We start from the raw sequence: 18,645 nt of genomic DNA on the forward strand, positions 1-18,645 counted from the left end.
ATGTCACATATACGTCACTAGGGGTAAATATGGCAGAAGGACTCCCCGCAAATAGTGTAACACACATTTGTGAGTTGAGAGCAAGAAAAGAACACAAGATACGACCTGACTTAGAAGCACAGGCAAATTCATGTGCTGAACTGACACTGTATTGTGATGGATGTTGTTATAGAGGCCCGGATGGTAATATTGCGTCATTTGCAGTAGTGAAAAGAATGGTCAATGGCTCTTACAACACGGTAGTCAGTGGAATAATTCCGCAGCCTGCGTCAGCCCAAAAAGCAGAAGTAGTGGGGCTCACGGAAGCACTGCGCCATGCTAAAGGACGCAGTGTCAATATTTACACTGACTCAGCATATGCCCATGGGGCATTAATGATGGACGGCCCCCAATGGGTCAGGAGAGGATGGGTGACCTCGAATGGTGATCCAGTCAAACATGAGATGGCTCTAAAAAATGTAATGGCAGCAGTACAGATGCCATTCCAGGTGTCGGTTATAAAGTGCAAGGGGCACTCGAAAGCCGACACAGACGAAGCCAAAGGAAATTATGCTGCAGATGCAGCCGCTAAATTAGCAGGGGGATATGTCCCCAGAGAACACCAGCTGGTTTCAATCCAGCTAGACAAACCTAAATGCTCTGTGCAGACTATAGAGGAAATACAGGGGGCCGCCTCCCCCCAAGAAAAATCAGTGTGGGTAAAAAGGGGGGCGACGCGAGGCGGGTCCTCTGAAAAGGGCTACGGGTTGTGGAGAGCGCATGACGGAAGACTAGTGGCCCCTGCAGGCCTAATGAATATGCTGATAGCTGAAGCACACGGTCCCACTCATGGGTCGGTGCGAGACACTTGGGCACTGATAATGAGAGATTGGTGGACCCCTTATGGTTTGGAGATGGTTAAGAATTTCATCTCAGACTGTGATGTGTGCAATAAGCACAACCCAAAAACAGTACTTAAATGCCCAATGGGCACATATCCAGTGCCTCCCTGCCCATTTCGAGAGATATGTATTGACTTCACGGACATGGGATTAGACAATAGAGTACAAGGCAAGAGATACTTGTTGGTGGTGATTGATAGGTTTTCAAGGTGGCCTGAAGCATATCCGTGTAAACGGGAGGATGCTGCGTCTGTAATAAAGTGCCTCTTACAGGATTTCATACCACGGTTTGGCTTCCCTACAATGATACACTCTGATAATGGGTCACATTTTAAAAATGTCCATATGGCTGCAATTGAGACAGCAATGGGGATTAAGCATCGATTTGGTTCAGTCTATCACCCCCAGTCACAGGGGCTAGTTGAACGGGCTAACCAATCTATTAAAAGAAAGCTTGCTAAAACCTGTGCCTCGACAGGACTGTCGTGGGTGGGGGCATTGCCCATGGTGTTGATGGCAATGAGAAATAAGACCAATTCAATGACTCATTTGACACCCCATGAGATCATAACTGGTAGACCGATGTTGGTGCCGACAGGCATGATACAGAGACAGAGGGAGGTGGGCCCAGGATTGGACCTCCTCTCCATGGAAATGAATGTATATGTCAGGGCTCTAACTAATCTAAATCGAGTATTGTCTTCACAGGTACTGAATGCAGCGGAGAAAGCAGACATCGGCGAAAAACAGACTCCTATTCTAGACCCAGGCGACTGGGTAAGAATCAGAGTCCACAAAAGGAAGTGGAACGAGCCACGGTGGACAGGACCGTGGGAGGTAGTATTGACCACCTCACACGCAGTCAAAGTCAAAGGTAAACCAGGTGCAGATTGGCATCACCTGTCACACTGTACCAAAGCAGACCCACCACATAGAACTTTGGCTGAAATCAGAGAACGCCTAGAAAATGTGTAAAATTTCCAAATTCCTGGCGATTCTGTCAGCATGCACCCTCCTTTCAATGGGGATGTTTACTGGGGTCCCAGGGGGGGGTTTGGGTTCCGACGAAGCATTTCATGACTTAGCCTCAAATAATGTTTGGTACAACTGGGTAAACTACACAATGTCCACCATCTCTAAGGAGACATGTGTAGTCTGCTTGAAACAACCTAGAGATACTAGACTGTTTCCCTCCCCCTACAAACCTGATGATTGTTCAAGTTATAGAGTAGGGATGGGACGAGGGGGAAAACGAATAGCTGATAGTGACGAGTTCTCAATTGACATTGGTAGAGGGGGGATATACTGTATGTACGACTGCAATTTGTTGATGGGCCTACCTGTCAGCCACTCTCTCTCTAGGAAAAACTGCCCCGGTATGACTAGCACTAAAGGCCCCATGATATATGAGGGACATCACCCTTTACACTTAGAAAAAGCCTACGACTGCCTTAACAGGACGGGCAAGGGGGGCGATGTGGGACGCCTTAATGCTACGCGCTTCTGTAGGACTTTGTGCCAGAGCGGTAACAGCACTACTTGTACTTTTAATGGCTATGGTATTCCGACTGGTCAGGTGACAGGGAATCAGACACAACCTGTAGCAGACATGTTTTGGAAATGTGGGGGTTCACAGCTATATAGATATCTGCCTTTAGATTGGCAGGGATTATGTACACGCGTGGTAATGGTTGTTAAGATGGAGATACTGGATAGCAGTACTGTTATGGCCCTCGCATCTCCCAATACTGCTAGACACAAACGCGACGCTCCTAAAGGGTCTTATGACACTCAGGTATACATTGATGCGATAGGAGTGCCACGCGGCGTTCCGAACGACTTCAAGGCTCGGGATCAGATTGCCGCCGGGTTTGAGTCGGTCCTGTGCTGGTGGTGCACTATTAATAAAAATGTAGACTGGATAAATTACATATACTATAACCAACAGAGATTTATTAACTTTACTGAGGATGCTCTTACAGGGCTCGCGGCACAGTTAGATGCAACCACCCTTACCGCTTATCAAAACAGGATTGCGCTTGATTTTCTGCTAGCCTCCTCAGGAGGTGTGTGCACTATGTTTGGTGACACTTGCTGCACGGTCATACCCAATAACACCGCTCCTGATGGCTCCGTCACAAGAGCACTGAAGGGTCTGCGTATGCTCCGTGCAGAGGTGTATGCAAACGCTGGAGTTAACAATGTTATTGGAGAGTGGTTCGAATCTGTTTTTGGTAAATGGAAAAATCTGGCTATGTCTATGCTCTCTGCCCTCCTCATCTCTGCCACAGTGCTGATCCTGTTTGGCTGCTGCATTGTCCCTTGCATTAGAGGCCTGGCACAGCGACTGATTACTACGGCCCTAACCAAGGTTGATGCTGGAACACAGATGCACTTACAAATGCTTATTGCTGAGCAGCAGCAGTCACTGTTGGAGGGTGGTGAGGAGGAGATCATGGATCATGATACAGGAGTTGAAGATATGTTGTAATTAAGGAGGTTTGTGAAGGAATGGTGTAAATAAAGGCATTTGCGGTCTACGACCCATCTCACCTTTCTGGCTACAAATTCTCTGTAATGGTCATAATTTTGTTTTAATGACCAAAGGGGGGATTTGTTGGGAATTTGTATTAAAATCACTAGAAGTGATAAATCATGTACTATGTGCTCATTTAAATAATATGTGAATGCGGTCAGTTGAGAACAATAGGAAGGTCACGCAAAGCCAAAAGAGAGGTTCTGTTTTTGAGCGACAAGAAGAAGACAAGCTCCTGACTAAAAGAACGTTTTATGATTCAAACTGCCTATAAATTACTTATTTTTACCTATGTGCTAACAACCATTGTATACCTGCTGTTATGATATTCTATTTTTCTGTACTGATTTTATACTTTCATAACTAATGATTAATGATAAGTCTATTCTTCTATACTATACTTTAACTTGTAAATCGAATCCTAACTCATATTACTGTGCAACTTCAAATGTTTTCACAAGCTACTGATAAGAACTCAACTCACTGCTCTGCTCACAAAGTATGATATCACCATGGGAACGAGACGCTAGCAGGACACTCAAGCTGATAACATACACTACACTTTCGCACCCACACAGGAGGAATTGAAGGCCAATGCTAACGAGCAGCTGCAACGGATTTTGTACGGACAAGTGGAAAACTACTAGATAGGGGGGGGGGGGAGGCACCACCAGCCCCAAATGTTAAATCAAATGTATAAAGACTATGTACCAAGGCTAAAGGGGACTCTTGTCTGGTGGAGCTCTTGCAGTTAACTTGTTGACGGCTAGCTGAGACGGGCCTGCAGAGGTGAAACTAGATGAGACCACTTTTCCATGGAAATGAACTATTATTGCTTGCTGATGTGCTTGAATAAATATTATCTTAATGAACAGTTCAGTAGTGGTGCCTAATATTTGATTGGATCATATCATCTTAAGAAGTGATATCAAGGACGTCTCGTTGAGATTAAACGAACTCGCTTGTAAAGTGACGACTCAATTAAATCGATACTGGAGAAGTTGATCACCTTACACCCCTCCCTCGCCCACAGTATTTTACTCAATATGCGCAAAACTAAATGTTGAAATAGCAGTAATACCACGTTCATTGATAAAATGACATGAGGGATGGAAAGGGGGGGGGGGGGCAGTTTTAGAAGGGGGATGATTTTGACCGTTTTTATTTCAGGGGGGGATGCCATCCCCCCTCATCTCGAGTGCTGTGTTAGTCTCTTTGACGTTAATGTGGCAGCCATACTGCAAACACCGTGGGGAGGCTGATGGAGGCATCATTAAGACGTTTCTGCGCTCTAATAACGTTCTAATAACGTTCCAATAACGTTCTAATAACGTTCTAATAACGTTTAATAACGTTCTAATAACGTTCTAATAACGCTCTAATAACGTTCTAATAACGTTCTAATAACGTTTACTAACGTCTAATAACGTTCTAATAACGTTTAATAACGTATAATAACGTTCTAATAACGTTTAATAACGTCTAATAACGTTCTAATAACGTTTAATAACGTTCTAATAACGTTCTAATAAAGCTCTAATAACGTTCTAATAACATTCACTGTTGAGCAATTTACGATCACTCAAATATCATCCAAGAAAGATATAATAATATTGACAGCATGTTTTGTACTTTTCAATTGTCACGGATGGATTTGATGACCTTGTCCACCTCCTGCACATTTAGAGAATTAGACAAACGCATCGCACCTCCTCACCAAAAACCTCCAGTGAAAAAAGCCAAATGTTATGACGATAATTAGCTAGCTAGCTATAATCACCTCAGAAATGTCTTGATAGCTATGCCAGCTCAATTCCAAACGTATTAAAGTTGCTCTAATATTGCTGGCAAACTTCAGCTACTAAGTAGGTGTACAATTAAATACTCTCAAACTCAGAAATGATCAGCAAAGACCCTCATGTCCCTCGCTAATCTCACCTTCCAACATCACATTCACCTTCTCATCCTCTGTTTCCTTGTGACAGGGCGAACCAGGGTTGCCAGATAGGTTGACATTTTCCAGCCTAACCACAGTCTAAAAATCGCTTAATCGACCAAAAACCACCAGCCCCAAACCTAGAATTGTCAGAAAACCACTAATTACTATTCGGCAGGTGCCCATCTCCTGCCCCCAAACTGTTTGTCTGTTGCCAATGATGTTTGTAAAATAACGTTTTAAAAAATGCACATTGTATGTAGCTACTAGGGTGTGCGTTTTAACTTAACACATTTTGTAACATTCAGGTACTGACATTTTGATATCGCTTAAATGTTATTTATCCAGCCCAACTGCCTTTTTCCGGACCAGTGTGATCAAAAGTAGCCCCATTCGAGGGTAATCCGCCCCATCTGGCAACCCTGCGCACAGTAGCTAAATACAGATGCTAGCTCTACGAAGCTCTCGAGCTAGCATAACCTCGACCGTTATCTTAGTCTGCGATCAATATAAACGTTTTAAACAAACAACATCCATGTAATGTCAACTAGAATACACAGACAGGCACTCCAAAAACTGCCAAATAGAATATATATGTTGTTATATAACGATAATAGAATATATATGTTGTTATATAAGGATAATAGAATATATATGAGGAATTCCTCTCAAAGTGGTAAAATGATTATGGTTGTTGTTACTCACAGGAGTCTCTTGTTATCACGGAGAACTTTCCCGCCTTTTCCTCTGCCAGCCCTGACGGGGTCAGGAGGAGGAGGGGGACACGTGACTCTGCAGTAGGTACAGATGCTCTACCAAGCTCTCAACGTAACCTCAGGGACCGTTATCAAGTGATGTCATACAAATGCAGAAATTGTATTATTGTACCAAAAATGCACATTTTGTTGCAATGTTTTAATAAGTTATTTCAGTCCAGTGAATACACGTTAAAGAAATACACTCCCGTATTGCAATTAGAAAACCATTTTCTTTTCCAATTTAATGAGAAATCAATTTAAAATATTGGCTACCCCCAATCTATTGTTTGTCTGCTTCTTATCAGTCTTTATAATAGGGGTGTGTGCTTGGTTTAACGTAGAAATCCAGTGACGGCACACTCTTGAGACATTTACCCATACTGTTGTCTGTTTAAACAGAGCTGGGACAGAATTACACTCCTGTCGTCCCCGGCAAATCTCTGGAGAATCAGCTTCTTGTTTGGGACTGGGTTGTTGTTGTAGTTGGTGATGGAAAAACAGATGGAGAGTGCCCCCTGCCGACCAAATATAATTATGAGTGCGCCCTGCCGACCAAATATAATGATGAGTGCCCCCTGCCGACCAAATATAATGATGAGTGCGCCCTGCCGACCAAATATAATTATGAGTGCGCCCTGCCGACCAAATATAATTATGATTGCGCCCTGCCGACTAACAGCATGCTTATTTCAGAGATACGTACGTACCGGACGACCTGAGGTGCGTGCCGAGGTTACTCGAAATATTGTTTTCTCCATTACCATAGGTGTCAATAGCGTAGGAGACAGGTACCTCAGACACCTGCTTTCAGCCTTCTTTCGTAGACTATCCAGCTGCCAATGGCTCGGCACACCATATCCACTGAGTCGTCGAGTTCAAACAGAAAGTTGGCAATTGTATTGACGAAGTCAAAGACAAGCTCTATAGTCTAAGCAAAGACATATGGAGTTGCCCAGAACTTGCATATGAAGAAAGAAAGTCTCACGACAGGTTGGTGCAAATTTTCTCTGATGAAAAGGGATGGAGTGTGAATAGTCACTATAAACTTGAGACAGCATTCCGTGCGTCATGGGGACCGGTCAGTGATGTATTCCATATTAGTTTCTTGTGCGAATACGATGCATTACCTGGCATTGGACATGCCTGTGGCCATAACCTGATCGATGCATTACCTGGCCTTGGACATGCCTGTGGCCATAACCTGATCGATGCATTACCTGGCCTTGGACATGCCTGTGGCCATAACCTGATCGATGCATTACCTGGCCTTGGACATGCCTGTGGCCATAACCTGATCGCAGAAGTGGGAGCTGCCGCAGCGTTGGGGCTAAAAGCATTGGTAGAATGCACACCTGTTCGTGTCCAGGTATCAGTGGTGGCTGGTGCTAACATTTTTGGGTGGGGCACAGGTTATGGGGGCATGCTCCACGGGGAAGAATATCAACTTTAACATCTGGATTTACAGTCGATTTTAGCATGAGAATAACAGTGTTTCCCCTAGGTTTGCTGCCTTGGGGGGGTGGCATGGACCGTGGCATGGACCCCCCCCCCCAGGGGGTAAGACCCTGCGACATACCAGCGTCATGTCCAGGGGGTGTACTAACTTGTACATTAAGCCGCCTCACGCTACGGAAACAGGAGATAGGCTAGTTCCCTATGGGCCATTAGGCTCGAGAACCATCGGTTCTCAAGGCTACTTACTTATGTGGTCTTGACTACCTGGCCACTTTCTCACCTGGTTCTTGCTGTCTCTCTCTCTCTCTCTCTCTGGTGTGCCGACACCATCCTGCTCTCTCTCCTTCTCTCCCTCCCTATCCTTCTCTCTCCCTTTTGCTGTCAACCAAAAGGCAAACATAACAACCAGAGTATTTATAATCTAATAAGAGGTATACATTGATCCATATCAATTGTTATTCATATAAACATACATATCATATATTCGTCATAGTCAGGGACTCCAATTAAATGTCACGTAGCCTATAGGCATCTCCATCAATCCAGGATTCATTACATTGTCTACTGTCACATTGCCCATATAGTGGGCTGTTGTTCAGGTATTGATGTTAGCCATTGATGTAGTCAGGATTATAGAGTTGGTTTAATTACCTGGATGTAGTGTGCCATGGCCTCTCTGTGGTCCGTGAAGGAGGCAGTGTTGTTAGCAAATGTGACAATCAGCTTGCGTGGAAATAACAGCCCATACCTCACGTTAGCCTCCCGCGGGGTTGAGAAAGTTTTTGTTCGATATCAGTTAGACGGCGTTCCGTCTCGTTAGCGGCTGTTTCCAGGTCCTTTACCTTGGTCGTATTGGAAATCATATCCTTGCGGAGTGAATCCAGACATTCTTTAATTGGTTTAAGTTTCAGATCAAATGCGGAGTCAAGCTCTTCACGTATGACTTCTCTCATAATTGATGCAAGTTCTCCGCGGTCCATCACTGTAACTTTTTGTTTTAGATCGCTTCTTAGATTTCTTAACTCTCTGCTGCCAGCAGCGTTGGCCATACAACTTGAGTAACCTATATCAAACAATCAACAAACAGCCGGTGCGGAGATTGCGACCACAAACGAGATAAGTTTGACTTCGGTAATAGGTCCAGTTGCAATATCCTCAAGTTAGGAACAAAAAAAGCCTCCTTCTAATCCATTTGTTCAATTTGTTTACAGAAATAAATCCTCCTTACATTGTAAAAAACGTAATTTGTTAGGAGAGCAGTCGTGCGTGCGTTCAATCCATGCTGCCCCGGAAGTCGGAAGTCCTCAGGACTTGACTCAAGACATCGAGTATTGCTTTTCGGCAAAAAAGAAGGCCGGGGCTGTCTTTATAGACCTGACGGCTGCCTACGATACCGTATGGCATCGCGGCCTCTCCTGCAAGCTGCTCCGCCTGCTGCCGGACAGGCACATGGTCAGAATGATCATGGAGCTCATCCGTAACCGCAGCTTTACCCTCACCACCGGTCGCGGACAGCTAAGCAGGCTTCGACGCCTTAAGAACGGCGTCCCTCAGGGATCGGTCCTGGCCCCCCTCCTCTATAATATCTACACCTATGACCTGCCCAACACACTCTCGCGGAAGTACGCCTACGCAGACGACCTCGCAGTGGTGTACTCTGCTGGAAATTGGCAGTCTGTGGAGGGGATTCTGAGCCAGGACATGCAGACACTAGTGGCATACTTCCGGAAATGGAGATTGAAGCTTAGCGAGGCAAAGACGGTGTCGGCTGCCTTCCACCTTAACAACAGGGAGGCTAAACGTGAGCTTAGAGTACACCTAGATGGAACTCCCCTGCCATGTCCTGCTGAGCCAATCTATCTCGGCGTGACATTGGACAGGACGCTCACGTTTCGCCGACACCTCGAGTCACTGCGCAAGAAGTTAACAGCTCGTGTGGTGCTGATGAGGCGACTGGTTGGCTCGGGCTGGGGCGCCGGCGCAAGGACCTTGCGCACGGCAGCCCTAGCCCTCGTTTATTCAACTAGTGAATACTGCGCCCCAGTATGGTGTCGCAGTGCCCACACCCGCCTCATCGACTCGCCTATAAACGAAGCCTTTGTGACAGGATGCCTGCGTCCTACCCCCGTGGACAACCTTCCCATCCTAGCAGGCATCCAGCCCGCAGGCCTCCGCCGCATGGGAGCCACAGCACGTCTCGCCTGCCGGGCCGTGGAGCTTAATAACCATCTGCTCCATGATAGGCTCACTATAACAGCGGAGCCCTCCCGGTGTCTCAAGTCGAGACACCCATTTGTGCCTGCCGCACAGGATCTCAGGCAGCAATGCAGAGATCTCAACATCAGTGCGGCAGGATGGGCGGATTATATGTGGCGCGCGGAGTGGGAGGCTAACACCTCCAAACTCCGCGACCACATCCCAGTCGCCGGCGCTGAGCCCCTCGGGATGGACTTGCCAAGGCTATCCTGGGTGAGGCTCAATCGTCTCCGGACCGGCGTCGGGCGTTTCCGCTCATCAATGCACAGATGGGGCTTGGCCCCAAATGCGTCGTGCGAGTGTGGCGCAGAGGACCAAACCGCAGACCATATTATCCTGGATTGCCCGGTGTACCACCCACCCAACGGGATGCATGGTCTGTCGGTATTAGATGACGAGACGATGACATGGCTTCTGGAGGGGTGTCCAGAAATATAGCCCGGGTGAGCCCCTCAACCAGGTCTCGGGGTGGTAAAAGGGTAGCCCCTCGGCCCCGAGCCTGGTGGAGTGGAGAAGAAAAACAACTACCCATACGCCGAAGAAGAAGCGGCCGCATTTTGTGAATAAACAATGTTTATTTTAAAAAAACTTTTACAAATCGCAACTAGGAAGTGAAGGTGGGGGCGGCGCCCCAGCGCCCTCTATCGGCCAGCCGCCACTGCCAGGTATTGTCAGCGCTCATACACATACATATACTGTAGATATATAATATGATCGCACACACATGAATTATGCAATAGAAATCTGAGAAGTATTTTCTGAAGACTGACACCTTGAGCATGCTCTGCGCCAATTCTCAGTGCAATAAATAGCCAAATTCCTCAACTATATTGTTTATGCTGTATTATACAGCCTGTATAACGTTGAATTATATACAAGTCTGTGGATGCCGTGAGAGAGCATGGAACTAGACACAGGTTGATCGGGTAACTCGCTCTCTCCACAGGTGACGGTGTTGGGGACCCCAGCCGAGGAGGATGGTGGGGGTAAAATAGACATGATACGGTTGGGTGCTTTTGAAGGCCTTGACATGGCGTTCGTGGCCCACCCCTCACAGGAGGATGCCTCCTATCTGCCAGACGTGGCTGAACACGAGTAAGGCTATTTGATTAGTTATTTTATCGGTTCTTACAACCAAAACAGTCTATTACAATATATTTCATGATGAATAAAGACAAATATTTGATTTCCACTTCTCACAGTAATTTCCAACTACACGAATAACACATTAGAAACATGCATGTTGTAGTAGTGCATGCAATCATTTATTGATATTGATAGGTCAATATCAACTGTGCAGGAGCTCTCGTTGTAGTTGGAGGCCCTCGTTTCTGGCCTGTAGCTATTTCAGGCTACAGGCCAGTTATGTGTGAGAGATCTCTCGTGCCCCTGTCCTACTCCCAGAATAAACCAGGAGGACAGAGTCTAACACTTAGTGTCTGGTTTATGATTTCATTTCCAGTGTCATAGTGAGGTACCATGGTAAGGCGTCTCATGCTGCCGCCTACCCCTGGGAAGGGATCAATGCGCTGGACGCTGCTGTCCTGGCCTACAACAACATCTCTGTGCTCAGACAGCAACTCAAACCAGACTGGAGAGTCCATGGTGAGGGACAGCCTAGTTAACACTTATGTTCCTCCTGATCTTGTCTTCAGGAGTTATGTTTAACATACAACAACAACAACTGTTTCTTGTAGTGACCTTCCCCACTTGCTCTCAAGCACTGGTGGACCTTGTCCTGTGCAGGTATCATCAAGCATGGTGGGGTGAAACCCAATATCATCCCTGCCTACACTGAGCTAGAATATTACCTGCGCACTCCCTCACGCAAAGACCTGCCCACTATCAAAGCCAAGGCTGAGAGGTGTTTTAGATCTGCTGCCATGGCAACTGGCTGTGAAGTAAGCGATTTTTTTTTTTAAATCACCATATAGGAAAATTATTATAGAAATTAAGAACTCATCTGGTACAGTCATGCATTTTTCTGTTGCATTGAACCCAACGTGTATTACTTTTTTTCATTATTATTAAAACATTTTTACCAAAAATGTCTTCCTAAGGTTGAAGTCCAGTTTGCAAAGAAAGCGTTTGACAACGTCCTGCGGAACACCACACTGCACAGTCTGTATGAGGACAACGGCAAAGCCTTGGGGATGGAATTCACAACAGATGAAGAGGTTCTTAAAAACTCTTCTGGTAGGAGAAGCATCTCTTATGCATCCCATAGGCCCTCTTGTGGTCATTAGAAGGTGGACATTCGTTTCTACACAATACTCAGGCAACAGTTCAGTTGCGATAGAAACAACAGTTATGCAATGAGATAGAAATGTTGTGTGTGACTATATGAAAGCTCTTGTATAACTTCATGAAAGGCCCATATTGTCTTGAACACCCACAGGCTCCACTGACTTTGGAAATGTGTCTTTTATTATACCTGGAATCCACCCCTACTTCTATATTGGTTCTGAGGCTCTGAATCACACAGAAGAGTACACTGTAGCAGCTGGTATGCACCTTAAACATGCATGACCACTGTTATCTGATTACAGTAATAGTTTTCCTTTTGATCACATTAGATTATATATACAGTATATGTCATCTTTATCAAAGCCAGCATGTTTTCTTCCCTACAGCATGCTGCATGTTCAGATGTTGTAGTCATTGGATTGGGAAAAGCATGTTAAAAATAAAATAAAACGATGTTATGTAATTCCTTGTCCTTGACTGATTCCTTGTAGGTGATGAGAAGGCTCAGTTCTATGCTCTGCGGGCAGAGAAGGCCTTGGCCATGACGGCCCTGGATGTGCTGCTGTGTCCAGAGCTGCTGCAGCGGGTGAGGGAGGAGTTCACAGAGGTCAAACTAAAGGAGGAACGACTCCTGGGGAGTGGACTGGGGCAGGACGCCTCAGGGGCCATGTCGTGTGGTGGAGTGCAGCTCTGAGACACCTGCAAACACAGCATGCTCTGGCAGACAGGAGATGCAACACCAGTGCTTGATGTTGAATGAAAACGACATAACTATTTACTATTGCATAAGAGTACGTTCTAGGATACTACGTTCTAGGATGACTTCAATGGATCATTTATTTGATTGAAACAAAAGACACAACGTAATCCACTATTGCATCATTTGTCAAAATTACATCACAGTTACCTAGAATAGAATTATATCTAGTTTACCTAGAATAAAAACACCATCATAAAAAAGTGTCCTATTTTGGCGAGAGATATACCCAGGCTTTGAGGTAAATTAGGCTTAATCCCAAATAGATGCCCTATCAATATTGCATTATTATAAATGCATTGTAATGGCCAGTTTTTAGATCTCCATTAAGACACTTTAATAAACCCTCTGACAAATCTCATCATGTCATTAGTTGTCATTTATCCAAGCAGTTATTATAACATGGAAATAAGTAGTCTGGGCAGTTAAAGCAATAATCTGTTCTTCGGTACAGTACGCCCACTGGATTTTTTAATGTATTCTAAGTATGCATCATTAAACTGAGATTATCCAAAATATATACGTATGTATATACAATCTGTTGAGAGAATGATATACAATTTGAGAACAAACCTTAGAAGATAGAATTTTTATTCATAACTCAACAAAAAAAACACCACAGTGTAAATGTTAGAAAACCATGTCAGTCGTCCACTTAGCTTTCACAAATTCAAACAAAAACTCAATCTGACATTAAAATGGATAAGAATAGGAAGTGGAAACTAAAAGACATGCTGGGAGGTGTAAGTAAAAAATACAGCAGCCTACATCAGTTGGTTCTTCTATCATGCTAACATCTGTGATTTGTTATAATGACCTGTGGCAGGGTGGACTGCTCGATGCCTCCCTCTGGTGGCAAGAACCGTGGAGTGATCTTCAACAACCACTTATCCGGTGTGGTGAACATCACACACTCCTGCAGATTCTTCCTCTCTGATGCTTCTTCAGGCTTCCTGCTTGACTGAAACTCTTCCCACACTCAGAGCACTGGTATGGTTTCTCTCCTGTGTGTATTCTCTGGTGTAGAATTAGGTCTCCTGATTGATTGAAACTCTTGCCACACTGGGAGCACTGGTATGGTTTCTCTCCTGTGTGTATTCTCTGGTGTATCTTTAGGTATCCTGCTTGACTGAAACTCTTCCCACACTCAGCGCACTGGTATGGTTTCTCTCCTGTGTGTATTCTCTGGTGTGCTTTTAGGCTTTCTGCATGACTGAAACTCTTGCCACACTGTGTGCACTGGTATGGTTTCTCTCCTGTGTGAATTCTCTGGTGTCTCTTTAGGTCTCCTGCACGATTGAAACTCGTCCCACACTGGGAGCACTGGTATGGTTTCTCTCCTGTGTGTATTCTCTGGTGTACTTTTAGGTATCCTGCTTGATTGAAGCTCTTGCCACACTGTGTGCACTGGTATGGTTTCTCTCCTGTGTGTATTCTCTGGTGTCTCTTTAAGTCTCCTGCACGATTGAAACTCTTCCCACACTGGTAACAGTGGTATGGTTTCTCTACTGTGTTTCCTGATGTGGTGGAGCTGGGCTCGCTGTCTGAACCTGGGTTGGAGCTCTGCTTATCTGTAAGAATATGAACATATACAGGGTTACAAACACATTTTGTAAAAAAATTAATAGCGGTTAAACCATTAAAGCAGAGCGGCGATGTTTTATATAGCAGGTGATCAAATACCAAGATCGTAAATGTTGTATGTGTTCAATATTTACGACCAAACATCCTTATGTGTGTGGGCAACTCCCAACTCCCGACTAGGGTTGCCAGATGGGCTCGTTTTTTGGGGGGGTGGAATTAGCGGTTTTAGACTGTGGTTAGGGTGGAAAATGTCGATCCCATCTGGCAACCCTGTTCGCGAGTCCGGGATGGAATGTAGCCAATCAAGAAGCGAGCTGACTTCTTCTTTTCGGATGGAAATATCGGCGCACACCACACACAATACGATCAAGGCTGTTCAATCCAAGATTTTTTATCTTTTTAAAATTAAAATGTTTTTTTTTGCCCATGATTTGGCGGCCCACTTGCAGTACTCTCACGGACCACCAGTGGGCCGCGGCCCATAGGTTGGGAACCGCTGCTCTAGAGGTTCCATTGGGACACATCATAAAAAAGAACAAAATTGCCTACCACAAATATGCAGATGACATACATAGCCCTCTCACCGAACGACTATAGCAGGGGTATTCAGCAAAAAATTCAACAAGGTCCAGTTAGAGAAAATGTCCTCAAGCAAAGGTCTGGAACATTATAATGTCTAAATTGCGTTATGATTTAGTGCCATATATATATAAACTCCTCAAAAAAAGTTTGGAAACGTTATTTCAGTCGATTCTTCCTCCCCTTTAATAATTGCAATGGGTATTGTATTTTATATCGTTGGAAAGCCTTATTAGTCACCTTTACAACGAGGTACTACTTGCAAGAATCATGCATTCGTGGAATGAGTAACACAGCTAAACGTGTGGGTAGCGGGCCAACATTATTTGACAAAATCCCCTGCAATATTCTTCTGTTGGTATTCACTCTCGTTTTGAGCTTCAAGTGCTGGCAGGTGTATGTCAGTCACAGGTGTGTGACTGGCACCTGAATGGCACCTAATTGACAGTGGCAATCCCATATCTCCAGAATCTGGGACCAGGCTGGTGACCAGCATGAGGAGGAGGTGCCAAGCTGTTGTGACTGCGTATGGATCTTCCACACACGACTGAGGTCCCTGACAGTGTAAAATGGCCAACATGTGTTGTTTTTTCCTTATTACTGTGGGAGAGTGCAATCATCCAATCCACCAAGCAACTCAAAACGAGAGTGAATACCAACAGAAGAATATAGGGGATTTTGGCAAATATGTTTGGGCCGCTACCCACATGTTTAGCTGTGTTGTTCATTCCATGAATGCATGATCCCTGTACAGGTGACTAATCAGGCTTTCCAACGATATAAAATACAATACCAATTGGTATTATTAAAGGGGAGGATTAATCAACCAAAATAACGTTTCCAAACTTTTTTGGAGGGGTTTATATATGTTAAGGTACATGTGGGAATACGGTACATGTGGGAAAACTAGGGTTAGGGTTAGGTGCTAGGGTGCTACGGTTAGGATTAGGGTTAGGGTTAGACATGCCAGCATGTACCAAGTCGACGTAGCACCTAACCCTAACCCTAGTTTTCCCACATGTACCGTATTCCCACATGTACCGTAACATATACATATAGTACATATACATATTAAAGTACAATTCAATAATATTTCAACAATATTGTAGATTTTCACTTTGAAGTGGAGAGATTATAAGTACTAATACATGTTCTTTTCTCATGTAAAATAAGGGCTGCATTTAAATGTAAAGATACATAACAGAGCTTTTGAAAAATGTGCATCTTAAAATAAAGTACTTAATTTTTGAAAAATAAATAAAAAAACAAAATATAAAGTGTAGCTTCAGTTTCCCTCTCTCTTCTGTTTTGCTAGCATGTCCTGGGTTAATATTTCGGTTTCCCTTGTGGCTGATGATGCTGACGTAGGTATCTGTAGGTACATAGGTGTACAGATAAAGGCTGTAAACCCCTTATGCATCACTGTGTGCTATACTCTCTGGTTAACTGGTCATCTCTCTCTATCCGCCGAACCCTTCACTGGTATATTTTCATTTACAAATCCCAAGGACCCAAGGCGCACGGCAGCCCTAGCCCTCGTTTATTCAACTAGTGAATACTGCGCCCCAGTATGGTGTCGCAGTGCCCACACTGCAATTAAGTTGACCCTCCCTTTTGCCCATTACTGACCCCTCCCTGTCCCTAGCTCTTTAGCTGTCTAGTTTTTGGTTTTGTAGTTTTAGTTTAGTTTTAGATTATCTTAGACTGTTTTAGACTAGTTTTAGTTTTAGACTATGTAGTTTTAGTTTAGTTTTAGACTATATTGACGGAAAGTTTTAGATTATCTTAGACTGTTTTAGACTAGTTTTAGTTTAGTTTTAGACTATATTGACGGAAAGTTTAGATTATCTTAGACTGTTTTATACTAGTTTTAGTTTTAGACTATGTAGTTTTAGTTTAGTTTTAGACAATGTAGGCCAGGTTTTGTATTGTATTTGGTTGTGGTGGATGTTGTATGCCTGTAAACAGGTCACACTTGAAAATGAGCCCTTGGGGCTCAATGTGTTTTTTACCTGTATAAATAAAGGTTACATTTAAACATTTAATAAAATAATAAAATAAAATAGGTACATCGGTATCTGTTTGATCTTTTCACAAAACTCTTATTTTTGTTTCCCCTCAAGGAAGGTTTCAGCTACCACTCATGCACTCCTTGACCGTCAGTAAATGTGTTTTATGTTGATGCAAAACGCAAGCAACTTTAAGGGAACATTCATTAGCACGTTGTTGGGAATGAATGTGTTTGAATTCTGGTGGATCGATCATATTGGACTCTGTATCGTGTATTTTCTCTGTCCTCGGTTCAGATTTGAGTGTGCATGTTTCTGCTCAAAAGATGGGTTTAGTCTCGTAACGCTTTACATTGCCGCTTTTAATAATCGCCATGGTCTCCAAACATATCAGACATACAGGGTTTGAACTGAACTGCCCATGTGAGATTCTGTCCATTCTTCAAAAGGACAAAACAGAGATAATTGTATTCGGTAAACCTGACAAAAGATCGAAAGTCAGTGCAAAACTTGATTCTCTCTCTAAACTAAAAAACAGGTCAGAAATCTTAGTGTAATTCTAGACTCTAAACTTCAACAGCCACATGAACTCGATAACTAAATCAGCCTACTATCACCTGGAAAACATAACAAGAATGAGAGGTTTCCTGTCCAAATAAGACTTTGAAAAAAACCTCATCCATGCATTTGTTTCAAGTAGACTTGATTATTGTAATGGTCTACTAACAGGCCTAAAGGGGCTGTTCGTAAGCTGCAGCTCATCCAAAACGCAACTGCTAGGGTCTTAACAAAAATGAATACGTTTGAACACATTACACAAATCCTGAGATCCCTACACTGGCTACCAGTCTCTCACAGAAAATGGTCTTGGACCAAAATACATATCAGATCTCCTCCCACCCTATATTCCCGCAAGGCCCCTAAGGTCAGCTGAGACTAATCAGCTAATAATTCCAAGAGTAAAAACAAAACACGGTGCAGCAGCTTTCAGTCACGCTGCTGCATGCCCCTGAAGAAATCAACAGGCGCAAACCCTAAACATATTTAAATCTAAGCTGAAAACCTTCATGTTTTGCAGCAGTTATGATTAAACACTTCTATCTACTATTGTCGTATTAAATGTTTTATCTATTTACCTCTTATATTTGCTTTTATTCAGTCGTTTTTATTTTCTTGCTATGCTCCTCTTGCTGTATTTTTAAATAATGTATGTAAAGCACTTTGAATTGCCCCTGTTGTATGAAATTTGCCATACAAATAAACTTGCCTTGCCACTGGCAGCATTGATTTTACAGCAGTGCAATGACCCTCACAACTATACAACAAAGACTTACCATCCGTGTCTTCAATCTCCACTTCTACTTCGACCTCTTCTTTCACCATCCCTCCCTCCTCCCTCATTTCTTCTCCTCCATCTTCTTCTTTCACCATCACACCCTTCTGCATTACAGCTGCACCTCCATCTTCTTCTTTCACCATCACTCTCTTCTCCTCCACTTCTTCTTTCACCATCACACCATTCTCCTCTACATCTTCTTCCTCCAGCTTCACTGCCACCATCTCTGGACCCCACTGTGTGATTTTCAGGGCTGGAGAACCACAGCCAGATCCGGGGGACTCTGTGGACTCTGGTTCATACATGGTTAC

General features: G+C 44.0%; 1 protein-coding gene across 1 annotated transcript; it reads left to right on the forward strand.

Moving 5' to 3' along the window:
* Positions 1 to 476: 476 nt before the first annotated feature.
* LOC308170471 (xaa-Arg dipeptidase-like) lies at positions 477 to 12,763 on the forward strand (the record flags this gene model as incomplete). Its single annotated transcript, XM_080545259.1, has 10 exons — positions 477 to 698; positions 1,590 to 1,658; positions 2,677 to 2,774; positions 7,213 to 7,477; positions 10,769 to 10,917; positions 11,285 to 11,427; positions 11,569 to 11,723; positions 11,883 to 12,018; positions 12,221 to 12,328; positions 12,561 to 12,763. 10 exons carry the CDS (start codon positions 477 to 479, stop codon positions 12,761 to 12,763), a joined length of 1,548 nt encoding a protein of 515 aa, XP_080401385.1.
* Positions 12,764 to 18,645: the final 5,882 nt, after the last annotated feature.

This window comes from Nansenia antarctica (assembly GCF_963989245.1).
Source record: "Nansenia antarctica genome assembly, chromosome: 14".
Lineage (NCBI taxonomy): Eukaryota > Metazoa > Chordata > Actinopteri > Argentiniformes > Microstomatidae > Nansenia > Nansenia antarctica.